The sequence below is a fragment of the Dryas octopetala genome, chromosome 9, assembly GCF_963921425.1.
Source record: "Dryas octopetala chromosome 9, drDryOcto1.1, whole genome shotgun sequence".
In the NCBI taxonomy this organism is placed as follows: domain Eukaryota; kingdom Viridiplantae; phylum Streptophyta; class Magnoliopsida; order Rosales; family Rosaceae; genus Dryas; species Dryas octopetala.
The window spans coordinates 16,275,102-16,288,129 of record NC_141374.1 but is presented as its reverse complement, the minus strand read 5'-3'; the positions used below and the strand labels follow the sequence as shown (position 1 = coordinate 16,288,129).

Sequence of the window (13,028 nt, the reverse complement as noted above, 5' to 3'; positions counted from 1 at the left end):
TGGTGCGGTTAAAGTGTTTCCATCCATCAGGGATTTTAAGTTTAATTACACAGACAATCCCTTCAGTGGGACCCAAAATCACCCTTCCAGTCACATATAAATCAAACGCCACGTGTCCCAGCGACCAGACATCTCTTTCAGTTCAAACAAACTACACACCATCCCCGAACTCGCATTGACCAAGAGTCAAACACGCGCACACAGATCGGACGGCCATCGCTGATCAACCCCAAACCTTTTTCTCTTACTGGGGCGCCAAAAACCCATTTTATAAAAAAAACCACTTGAAGAAAAAAAAAAGATAAAGAAACAAATCGAACAAGGTCGAGCTACAGTTTAGGTTCGACTGCAAAAACCATGGAGCTCCAGAACACAGTGAAAGAAGCCCTAAACGCACTGTACCATCACCCGGACGACGCCGTTCGTTTGCAAGCCGATCGCTGGCTACAAGACTTCCAGCGAACCCTCGATGCCTGGCAGGTACTGTATGGTTCACTCTCTGTGTTGGTAGATTTGGAATTTTTTTTTATTTTTATGTTTGGAAGTTTTTGATCGATGACTGAAGCTCATGGAAGTTTGATGTTCGATTTGTGGTTCGGCTTGATTAGTTTGGTTGTGGTTTTTGTGATTGATTTGGTATATTATCCATCGTGATGGAATTGAATTTCGAGTAGTTTAGAAGCCCTAGTTCATTCCATTTGAATGAGATGAATTCAATTTAGGGTTTATTTTCAATAGTCTGAGCCGAACGTTATGCTTCAGAAGTATTACTTTATTTATCTGTTTTGTTTTTAAAAAAGCGAGAAGGAACAAGGAAGTGATTTGTGCTCAGGTGGATTTCTGAGAAAATTTTGAAAATGAAAAGATATTGATATTTTGATATTAGAGTTTTAACTTGAGGAATTTGCAGGCACAATGTTCATATTAAAATATATGTAGAAAAAAAAAAATAAACTCATAATTTGTTGACTTTACAATTTCGGGTTGTACTTGTAGTATCTCTCATTCTTTCTGTAGAATTGAATAGGCTCTGTTTTGAAAATGAACACATCTAGGAATTGGAACAACATAACATAAACTTATTGAAACCTCACCTAAGAAAGTAAGATGAGGATGCTGTTGGCACATGACATATGAGTATATATAATGTTTGCATGTGTGCATGCATTTCCTTATGTTATTATGTTATGCATATAATATAACTAATTTCTTATACAACTCATAATGTATTCAATAAAAAGGAGGTACATTATCATGATGTATACTATAGATTGAATCTTTTCCCTTTGTTTTATTTATATTTTTAAAACCCTAGACCTTCTAAAAGACTATTTACAATGATCATGCTTTTAAAATAAAAAGAATTACAATAAAATTTCTCCAAGTCTGGGTTTTGTCTGAAAAGAGTCCAAGATGTGTGAAATTCGGACATCCCACTCCCAAAGAATGACCGTGTAGCCATGCTTAGTAGGTTTTACGTAGCCGTGCTTAGTTGGTACGTAAAACCTCTGCACACATGCGTATGATGTAGTACAGCTGGAAATTTTTATTCTACAACTTTATGCAGTGAGTAGTTTTAAATCTATACCCTTAACTTTTTAAATTTTTAATCAACAACTTTATGTAGCGAGTAGTTTTTGAATCTAAAACTTTTTTTTTAAATCCTTTTTCAAGATTTTCACCATGTGTATAGATCAAAGGTTAGTACAGTCAGCAATTTCTAAATATTTTTATGCAACTAGAGTTTTTAAATTCATAGCCTCACGTTAACCATTTTATTTTATTTTATTGTTTTTTAAATTTGTTGGCTTTCATGATTTTCAGTTGCTTTTTCATGTAACTTGTCTTCCAGAATTATTGTCTAGTTTCTTCTTGGTAATTTACTGCTATTCTTTTACTTGTTTGATTGTATGACATTTTGCTCTGTCTAAGTTGAATTTATTAATGTAGCTTTTTCTTTATGGGTTTTCTGAGTTTTCCCCAATTTGGTAAAATCTGTCACTATGCCTTTTGTTTTAGAAACATTAATGCGCTGCTTTTCTTATAGGTTGCTGACAACTTGCTTCATGATGCCACTAGCAATCTAGAAACTCTAATATTTTGCTCGCAGACCCTTAGAAGCAAGGTAATTCTCTTCTCCTTATAGTTAACCGTCAATGTTCATACACTTAACTTATTATGTTTTATTGCCAGAGATGTTTAAGGACTAATGTTCAAACTGTGTAAACCTTGTTTAGCTTGTGATGGTTGCTTTTGCTCAGATTTTTGGTTCATTTTGTATCTCGTCTAGGTACAACGAGATTTTGAAGAACTTCCTTCTGAAGCTTTTCGCCCATTACGCGATTCCTTAAATGTGAGTGAGTATCCGTTCTCAATTATATTACTATTGAAGAATATTGACGTCAAATGTAATCTTGACATTTCCTTGTTGTATTTGTACAGTGTAATGGACTGCTTAAATTTATTTGAAAAATGGTTAGATTGCTTGTGTACAAACATTGACAGTTTTGTTCATGGATGTTTAAATGTAGAACTTATTGAGAAAATTTCACAAGGGCCCCCCTAAAGTCAGAACTCAGGTATTGACTGAAGTTTCTTTGACACTCTTTCAGTACATACTTTTATGATCTCGGGAGGATATTATGCTCAATTGCCTGGCTTTGTAGATTAGCATTGCTGTAGCTGCTTTGGCTGTACATGTTCCTGCTGAAGATTGGGGGGATGGTGGTATTGTGAAGTGGCTTCGGGATGAGATGAATTTGCATCCAGAATACATACCGGGATTTTTGGAGTTACTAACAGTTTTGCCTGAGGTATATAGATATCATTCTTGGTAAATTTATATTTCACTGCAGTTGGAAACTGTCTGTAACAAAAAATGATTTAAATCTTGTCCATGTAAAATGATGAAATGGTTTAGAAAAATTAAGTAGTTTCACATAATGCTTCTTGGTTAGACTGTTTTTACACCATGTTCCTGAGATTCTTACTTGTTGTATGCATGATTGCACACACATGCCTACTTTTTCACCGTGTTCCTGAGTTTTTTTACTTGTTGTCTATTCAATCAGGAAGTATTCAACTACAAGATAGCAGCTCGCCCAGAAAGACGCCGTCAATTCGAAAAAGAGCTTACTTCTCAAATGGAGGTTGCTCTTAACATCTTGACAGCTTGTTTGAATATTAATGAGCTTAAGGAGCAGGTGGTTATTTTATTCATAAGTCTATAAATTACTCTATGCTGATGTTTGTGGTGTACTAGGTTTTGCTTTTGGATGTTAAGAGTGCCTTTTTTATTCATCGTTAGCTGATTGGTTTTTCAGGTTCTTGAGGCATTTGCTTCTTGGCTTCGACTGAAGCATGGGTATGAACTCTCTTCCTCTCCCTCCCTCTCTCTGTGTATTTATATAGGTATATGTATAAACTTCATACTCATTGTATATACCTCTCGGTTTTCATTTCTTTTACAATGTTTGTTTCCTATAGAGTCCTTTCTAGAGGCAGTGTAGTCTACTTTAAATTTCAGTTAGGGGTTCAAAGTGCCACCTAACCGACGGAGGAATTTAGGATTGACATTTGTTGGTGAAAAATGACACCAAACTTGGTGCAGTATGGAGGTTGGTGGTCTTTTTATTGACAAAGATCGCTTGCTAGGGTCTTACTGCTGTATTACAAAGATTTCACTAGCATATATTCCCGTGATCTGCATGTGAAGTTTTGGCATGGAGTGTCTGGATTTTGTATGAGGAGTGCCTTGAATCTGTGGATCATCAATAGTCAATATGTGGATTGTATATCAGATCCTTCTAGTTTTCTCTGAGAGTGCATTATACTTACAAGTACACAAGTTGGGGCAATTAACTTGCGGCCAAGTCTTTTCAAGTTGAGCATGTGGAAAATATTGTATAAATATGTTAGTATGCTTGTTGCATTTATCTGTTTATAATATCAAAACATGCATTCTACTTCAATGCATATGCTTCTAATTTTAAAACTGACCATGACTTTCAACTTTTTTTAGTACTACATTTGTAGTAGATTTTGCCTGTATGTATTTATTCTGTGTTTGTTAGAGGTGAAAGCTGTTCTTTTTTTGTCTCTCTACCTTAGTTTGCCGTGTTGATATCATAATCCCAATTTACATCTTGTGTGGTAGTGTGAGTTCTGTTTTGGTATTCTTGAGGGGATATAAATAAATGATAGAAATTCAGGGTACTTGGTTGAACTTTTATTGGTTTCATGATCTCTGATTCCATGCTTGCAAGTGGTATCGTTGTGCAGCCTTCATTAGGTCTTTTTAAGAGGAAATGAATGACAGAGATTCATTGTACGTAATTGAACTTCTGTTGGTTTCAGCATCCCTGGATCTGTGCTTGCATCTCACCCATTGGTGCTCACTGCCCTCTCAAGCTTGAATTCTGACCTACTTTCAGAGGCTGCTGTAAATGGTAAAAACCATCTGGATAGCTGATGTTTCTCAGGGAACTGTATTAAGCTTCTGTGTTTTCAGTTTGTTTTACTTCTATGGTTTCATCACAGCGGCGAGACCACTGGGGAGAGCCAGCTTGTTTTACTGTTGAATACAATTTCATAATGCCTTGTTCATTTTCTTAAGATTATAGATTCTTTGAGTGCAATGTAATGCTATTATTTGTTGAGGCATAGATTTCCTGGTAGAACTTCCAACAGACCTTTAAGGGTAGATTTGATTTTATAAGAAAAGTTTAATTTCAACATTTTGAGGTTCTAGAGATATTAAAAAGGATATTGACATTAATGTTGATGTTGCCTTTAGATAGCATAACAAAATCTTCTGAAGTATGTATTATCTAGAAATTTGTGATGAAATTTATAGGTAATGCAGAATAAACAGTAATAAGCTTGTACTAACTGCACGTTGAATTTGTACACACCAAAATTGTGATGAATATGGGGTCCAAAGTGGATTGTAAGTGTAAATATATTACATTTACTGGAGTAGAATATAATTTTAGTTAGTTTTTTTTTTTTTTTGATAGAAAACAAAGATTTTATTGATAAAATTCTTAAGTTTCAAGAATTTTGCTAGCCATGGAGAAGTGGTCCACAATCTAGCCAACCTAAACAAACTTAACTTACTTTCCTTTTGTAGTCATATATAAATTTGTTGTGTTCTTTTGATTTTATCATTAAGTTATTTCCTGTCAGCCCTTGAGCATAGAACTCTGTGTGCATGATATGGAATGGATTGCAATCTGTTAACACAAATCTCTTGTTTCTGTCATATTGTTTTGCTTTTCTTTTGGAATTAATTTCTGCCTTGCCTTGTCTCTAGTCTGTTGTGTTTTCCGGGCTGAATATTTTCTTCCTCCCTTCTTTTTCCTTTTCATTGCAGTTATTTCTGAATTGATACACTATACAGCAGCCGGAAGCTCTGGCGGTGTCCCTGTACAGATGCCCTTAATTCAAGTGATTGTCCCTCAAGTAATGAATCTTAAGGCACAGCTTAGAGATTCTTCGAAGGTATTGCATGTACAGGTTGCTTTTTTCCTTTTAATGTGGGGGTGGAAGCTGTGTTCATACAGCTTTTATGAGAGTGATTTGCCGAAGCCACTTTAAACTTTAGTCTCTTGTGTTTTCAAAAATTGATTTATTTATTGAGTCAGAGGATATTTCACCAAAATATAGGAAGCTATTTATTGTTTATCACAGTAGAGATGGAAGATGATAGCTTTGCAGAAAGTGGTGAAAATTCACTTCTTCTCATTGATTGCCAAAAGCACTAAAAAGTAATTTTCGGTTGAAAAGTGATTTTTACCTGCAAGAAAAGCTTTGTCAAACGGCCCCTTAGAACATTATCAGTAAGTGGAAAAAGTATATTTCATTGATGGTTTTTGATTATTCTCCTGGTCTTTATTCTTGTCTTCAGGATGAGGAAGACGTGAAGGCCATTGCCCGATTATTTTCTGACATGGGTGATTCATATGTTGAACTGATTGCAACTGGTATAAATATTTAGCATCTACCAAAACCCTCTCCCAGAAATTGTTTGATGCTTTGCATCTCTTATGAGTTGTGACACGACCTCATGTGAAGGCAAAGTGATCCTGTTTCTGTTTTGGCATTGAATGTTTTGAACATGTCTGATCTATTTGCTTTCTGGTTGATATTCAGGTTCTGATGAATCAAAGTTGATTGTACAAGCATTATTGGAAGTTGCTTCACACCCAGAATATGATATTGCGTCTATGACATTCAATTTTTGGCACAGTCTTCAGGTGAACTTGACCAAAAGGTGAATGATTCTGGAACTGCATAGTCTCATGGTTGTGCCTTAAACAAAATATTGAATTAACAATTCTAAATTTCCAGGGATTCCTATACTTCGTTGGGTAATGAATGCTCCATTGAAGCTGAGAGAAATAGAAGGTTGCAAATTTTTCGTCCAGCGTATGAGTCACTTGTATCCCTAGTGAGTGTTTCTGCCTAGAAACTTTAAAATTTTACTTAGTTACATCAATCTTTAAACGCCTATCGATGATATTTGGTGTGTGGTGTAGTCTGCATGTAATGATACAACTGTTATTACAGCTCACCAAAGTAGTTTTATTATTGTTAGCATTAATTTTCTGTAAATTTTCAAATAATAATTAAGGAAGTGATTTTACCAAATTAATACGTTAGCTTTTTTACCTGGAATTCTTCTGGAGAAATACATATTGTTGTTGCTATTTGTATCAATCTTCTGCTAAGTTGTCTGTCCAAGAAATGAGTCTCTGTGAACATCGATCTACCTTTATAATTCCTGTCACATAAATTAATGATTGTGAAAAGTTTGATAATTAACTCATTTATCATATAATAGAAAATGGACAGGTTAACTGTTCCAGAACTGAACTTTAACTTGGTGGAAGGAGCAATGAAATACCAGATTACATTCCGTTTTGACATTCTTTTATGTACTAAACTTCAGAGTATGGAATTTTTTTGTCAGGTTAGCTTTCGAATTCAATATCCTCAAGATTATCAAGACCTTTCATATGAGGACCTTAAGGAGTTCAAGCAGACTAGATATGGTAAGGCCTAGTTGTTTGGTTTGGTGTATGTTGTTTATTGTCTTGTAGCTTTCCTCAGAAATTTTGTGCAGTCATGTTTAAGTTTTTTTTTTTTTTTTTTTTTGTTGCCATGGAAAGCGCACAAGGGAAACTTCTAGTTGATTAATTTGCTATCTGATAGCAATATACTTTTTTATTTTCAAAATGGGGACCCTTAAGTTGCAGGTCCTCAAGCAGTGGATAGAGTGACAAATTATAGGTGCATAACTAAGTAATAGTCTTTACAAAGCTCATAAGTTATACACTTTACTAAATTAATTCTTTCATTTTTGTTTCCTGTTTCAAAAATCTGATCTTGCTTCTGAAATGTTCTTTAGTAAGTTATAATCGTAAGCTTTCCAATATTGTGGTCATAGAAAAGGTACAAGTTAAGGGAAGAATAAATTTAATATTTAAAGTACAAAAGCTCACACATTATCTGACATGAATTGGAAAGTAGTGCTCTCTATATATTGTCCCGTATTCCTATTAAATAATGAAAAGAAATCAAGTGAACATTAACTGTGTCGGGTGTCAATTTATCAACAAGCTATTTCTATAGGTTCATCAGTTCAGTTTGCAGCCATGTGTGAATGTTCTTGTACCTTTAAGATATGTTCATATTAGGCCTTTTTCCAAATCACTGGTGTTTGAGATCACAGTGCCTCTGGAAAGTTGCATTTTTTTTTTTAATGTGAAGATCGGTATATTTGCCCCTTCTTTTTTCATAGTCTTCTTGATGAGACCATTGATGTAGCATGTTTGCATTTCTAACTGAACCTGTATTGTTGCCAGCTGTTGCGGATGTCTTAATTGACGCAGCATCAGTTTTAGGGGGTGATGCAACACTGAGAATTCTTTACATGAAGCTTGATGAGGTGTGTATTGATATATCTGAGCTGTAACAATACTTTGGAATATGGTGAAATTCTAATCTGAAACTTATAAACATAGTCTACAATCAGTTCTTTGTACTTCTTGAGGGAGTAAAAAGTCACTGTAAGGTGGCTTTGCTTGTTTTTTATAAAGTTAATTAATGCCAATTGTTTGAAATTTTTTTTGATACTTGTATTAAATATATGGGACCATTGAAATCATATTAACCTGTAATGAATTAATCCTTGAAAAATACTTGAAAGATTTCTAGGATTGTTTAATCTTCTTTCTGAAGGAGTGATCCTTTGCTACTCTGGAAATTTCAAAGAAGATGTATTTTGTGATTTTTTGGATGCTTTAGTATTCTAATATTATACTTGTAGTTACGTGAGATTCTTTTTGTCAAGCTTCTATTACAGTTTGAACATTATATTCTTTCCTATTATTTAAGGCTGCAGCTTTCTGTCAGAATGAACAAAGTGAATGGCGCCCAGCAGAAGCTGCTTTGTTTGGCATCCGGGCTATATCAAGTTATGTGTCAGTAGTTGAATCTGAAGTAATGCCCAAGGTATGATGTCATTCAAATTTCTTTTGTACACCTTTTTGTCTCTTACTAATATTCTCTTACTGCTGGCATAAAGCTCTAATAGTTCAATTTTTTTTTTTTTTTTTTTCTGGTTTGTTTGAATTGCACAGGTTATGGATAGACTTCTAAGACTGCCCCAACATCCCCAACTACTTCAGACAGGTATTGCAATTTTCGTAGTTCTAGTTCACGTTTCGTGGAATTTCTTTTATTGCCCTCTTCCACCCTTGTTGTGTAAGAGGGCAGGGTTGTTAATTAGAGTGTAGGAGATGGTGAGCAATTTCTTGTAATGGCAGTGGTTGACATGTTTTGAGTCCCCAATGCCCCTGTGACTTGTTTACTCAAAAGGATGTTTGTCAAATAGAAGTTATGCTAATGCATGTATCTTGTGGAGAGTTTTTCAGTGTGCTTAACAATTGGAGCTTATTCAAAGTGGCTTGACGCTGCATCTGGCGGAATGTCCATATTGCCTTCAGTTATAGATATCCTCATGGGTGGCATGGGTATATCTGAAGATTCTGCAGCAGCTGCAGCTTTGGCGTTTAGGCAGATCTGCGATGGTAAAAAACCTCTGTAGTTTAAGAAAATGTTTTCCATTCTGTTTTATATTTCTTTAATAGCTACAAAGAAAAATACTTTTTTGATAAAAATACTTTTTTGATTTTCAAAATGTCATTGATTGTGTTTAAGTCATTCTAGTTCTAAATTCTATTTATGATGTTTGAATCCTTATATTTCAAATGGTCACCGTCATGGTTAAAGCTCTGTGGATGCTTTCTATTTAAATGTAGATTGCCGGTTAAAGCTCTGCGGATGTTTGGATGGCCTCTTCCATATATACCATAGGGCAGTGAATGGTGAAGGTAGTTTTAAACTCTCCGCTGAGGACTCATTGCATCTAGTTGAAGCCTTAAGGTAAAGCGTTTCTGTTGAAGTTTGAATATTGAATTGCATGATGAATCTAGTTTTTGCATTATGCAGTTGATTTGAACATCTGTTGAACTCTCTTCTGCAGCAAGGTTATTACCGAGCTTCCCCCAGACCAAGCTAAGAGGGCTCTGGAGGCCTTGTGCTTGCCAGTTGTTACTCCTCTACAGGTGAGTTTCATTTCCAGAAGAAAGTCTAGTTACAAAACCTTTGTGGATGATGATACTGAATTAATGCTGTGAACAACCAGGAAGTTGTCAGCCAAGGCCCAGACATGTTAAATAACAAGCATGCTCGTGATTTAACAGTTCATATTGATCGATTTGGGTACATCTTTAGGTGCGATTGATATCTTATTGTTATGCCCTTTAATTCTTTTAATCAGTTGAGATGTTCTGAACATGCAAGTGAATCATTTCCAGATACGTGAATCATGCAGAAGCTGTGGCAGATGCAATTCAAAGGCTTTGGCCAATATTTAAAGCTATCTTTGATCTGTAAGTATTCCTACATTGCTATTTGTGTAACTATGTTCTTATATTCATATATCTTAATCTCGTATTCTTCTTCTAATTCATATTGTGAATGGTTCTGGTGTAGTCGTGCTTGGGACATGCGGACAATGGAGTCTCTATGCCGAGCTTGCAAATACGCTGTGAGTTCACTGATCCCCTTTCTAAAATGTTAATCTGAATCTTTGAAAGCAATATTATAGAGGTTGATTTTTTCCTGATAAAATTATATGCTTAATCCAGTGTGTCAAGTTATGTGATTCAACTATGAGAACGTGCCTTTTTTCTCTCTTTATCATCTTTCTAACTGTTCTGTGCCTTCATTCGCCGCTTCTTTTTCCATTGTTATAACTTGGTTGCAAATTATTCTAATGCCTGCGATTAGCGGTTACCTTACATGATAATGTTATAAATTGCTTTGATGATGTTCTGTTTGTCTGCGGTTAGCGGTTCAATGAGAGGACATGTGATATTAATTTTTTCTGAAGTACAACTGTTGAATTTTTTAAAACTGGCTTGTCCTTCTCATTGTCCTTAAAATGATGAAGTTAAAAGAATCTGTCACTAGAATGTAATGAGGAACTTAATTTAATGTTTCCTTAGGTGAGAACTTCTGGAAGGTGCATGGGAATTACAATTGGAGATATGCTAGAAGAGATTCAAGGTTTATATCAACAGCATCACCAACCATGCTTCCTCTATCTCTCTAGTGAAGTTATAAAGGTATATTATTCTGAAAAATAAAGTTTTTTTATTGTTTTGTTATTTTTCTATCAATGTGATAATTTGGTGCTTCTTGTGCTGCAGATATTTGGTTCTGATCCATCTTGTGCTAATTATTTGAAAAATCTGATTGAAGCACTCTTTATGCACACAACACATCTTCTCACGAGCATTCAGGTAATATTTCATTGAGCTGTATTTGCTTTCTTTCAAATGTACTGGGTGGTATAGTTGACTTACAAAAGTACTGCTGCAGGACTTTACTGCCAGACCAGATATAGCAGATGATTGTTTTCTGTTGGCATCGAGATGCATTCGTTATTGTCCTCAATTGTTTATACCATCTGCAGTATTTCCATCATTAGTAGATTGCTCAATGATTGGGATTACAGTACAGCACAGGTAGAGTCTCCGTCTCTCTCTCCCCATGTGTGCTGTCTGCTCTCTGGTCAAATGTTTTAATATTTTTGGCTTTGAAAGAATGTTAATTGAAGATGTTAAATTGGTGGTGAAGTCTCATTTACATGGAAGCGTGGGCATTTATTTCATAACCTTCCAGTAGGCAGTATCTAAAGATTACCTGGCAAAGAAAGAAGTAGCATGGTTTCATTTACATAACACTGAATGAATATAGGCTGACCTTCAGACAATTTTTCATAATTTGTGAATGAAGATGTGTTTTAAAAGTGGGTACACAAACTTTCTAGAATCAAGGTGAGGGTGTTTTCATGCTTGCAAAGATAAATATGTATTTATACAAAGAAAACTCAAATCAACCTCTACTTTTTTGTATCAGTTTAAATTATCTTTTGACTAGGTTTCTGTGAAATATCCTGGTTGCAGTTGAGTAGGAGATATTTATTTTTGAAGAAACTAGTTTTTATTTCACACCAGCTTTGCATTCCCTCTCTTTAGACCAAGTGATTTCTGAATCTGCATGGACATGTCAGAAGATTCATGTTTCAACTGGGTTTGGCATATGGTGCTACTTTGTCTTAAAAATCATAGGCATTTCTTCTGTGCTTGATATCAAATGTCTTCTTGGTTAAGTTGGGCTTTCTACGAGCAGGGCTATTTAACTTTTTTTTTTTTACCTCTTTGCAGAGAGGCATCAAATTCAATATTGACCTTCTTATCCGATATCTGCGATCTTGCAAACTCTAGTGGGGGAGAACAATACTTACCCATCAGGGATGCTGTAATTATTCCTCGAGGATCCAGCATTACAAGAATTTTGGTTGCTTCATTAACAGGAGCACTTCCAAGTTCTCGAATAGAACTGGTAGTTTGTCATTTTTAGTTATATTCTTTACATTCCTGTACACTAGCATTCACTGTTAACTGGGTGAACTGTGATGGTATGGGCCTTTTGTGTCTGGAATTTCATTTGGCTCCCCATCACGCAGGTAACTTACACACTACTATCACTATCTCGAGCTTATGGGGCACAGTCCGTGGAGTGGGCCAGGGAGAGTGTTTCGCTAATTCCTTTGACGGCTGTGACAGAGGTTGAGCGTTCAAGATTCTTGAAAGCATTGTCAGATGCTGCATCCGGGGTTAATGTTAATGCCCTGTCAGTTCCAATTGAGGAGCTATCTGATGTTTGCCGTCGTAACCGAACAGTTATGGAGATTGTTCAAGGTGCTTTGAGGCCACTTGAGTTGAATTTAGCGCCTGTATCATAATGGAGAGAGAGGAGTGTGTCATAGAGGGGCCATTTTGCTTAGGTCTCCCCTATCGGTAAAATGAGTTATTTGCTTGTGTATTTGATTTGATATTTTATTTTTTCAGCATTTACTTTGATTCTCCACATTTTAAGGAGAATCAATGCCCTTCACATTGGGTGGGACTTGGGAGAACAGAAGAACTGTGGTATCTGTATTTGAGTGGTTGGTTTCCTTGGCATTGTCATTTTTTGGGGGTAAGATGACATGATGGTATAGATTTGTAGATTAATGTAAGGAAAGAAAATGTAGGCATTCTTTAGGAGAGTATTCCATCCTTTCATGTTGTTGGAATATTTGGAGGCTTTGGGTAGTGGGCATCATAGTTGTTGTACAAATTATTATTGAAAGCTTTGTTAATTTGATTCTTATAAACAGTTGCATTGTTCAAGTTCCACATGATTTCCGATTGCTGTTGCGATGCTGAAAATTGAAAAACCACATAGGACCAGCATTTCTGAGTACTTGAACGAAATTTAATTCCATCAAACAATAATTTTATGTTATCAAATTTGTTCATCAAGTAATTGATAATTTAAAAATCTTGCCGTCCAATGTTAACTAACTTAACCTTGAGACGACGACGTCAGTGTGTTTAGTGTGTTTT

At 35.4% G+C, this 13,028-nt stretch overlaps 1 protein-coding gene across 2 annotated transcripts; it reads left to right on the top strand.

Annotated features, from left to right (window-relative positions):
- Positions 1-204: 204 nt before the first annotated feature.
- MOS14 (ARM repeat superfamily protein) lies at positions 205-12,796 on the top strand. Of its 2 annotated transcripts, none has more exons than XM_086227576.1 (27): positions 205-480; positions 2,048-2,125; positions 2,291-2,353; positions 2,532-2,579; positions 2,667-2,813; positions 3,072-3,203; positions 3,324-3,364; positions 4,357-4,448; positions 5,375-5,502; positions 5,909-5,984; positions 6,154-6,274; positions 6,352-6,451; positions 6,974-7,055; positions 7,869-7,951; positions 8,419-8,517; positions 8,646-8,697; positions 8,940-9,095; positions 9,327-9,450; positions 9,551-9,632; positions 9,713-9,801; positions 9,885-9,959; positions 10,063-10,117; positions 10,578-10,697; positions 10,782-10,874; positions 10,954-11,099; positions 11,802-11,979; positions 12,104-12,796. In XM_086227576.1, the coding sequence occupies exons 1-27, from the start codon at positions 358-360 to the stop codon at positions 12,380-12,382; spliced, it is 2,862 nt and encodes a 953-aa protein (XP_086083702.1). In that variant the 5' UTR covers positions 205-357; the 3' UTR covers positions 12,383-12,796. The 2 variants fall into 2 exon arrangements, with proteins under 2 accessions (XP_086083702.1, XP_086083701.1); XM_086227575.1 differs by having other exon boundaries at positions 8,401-8,517.
- The last annotated feature ends 232 nt before the right edge of the window (positions 12,797-13,028 follow it).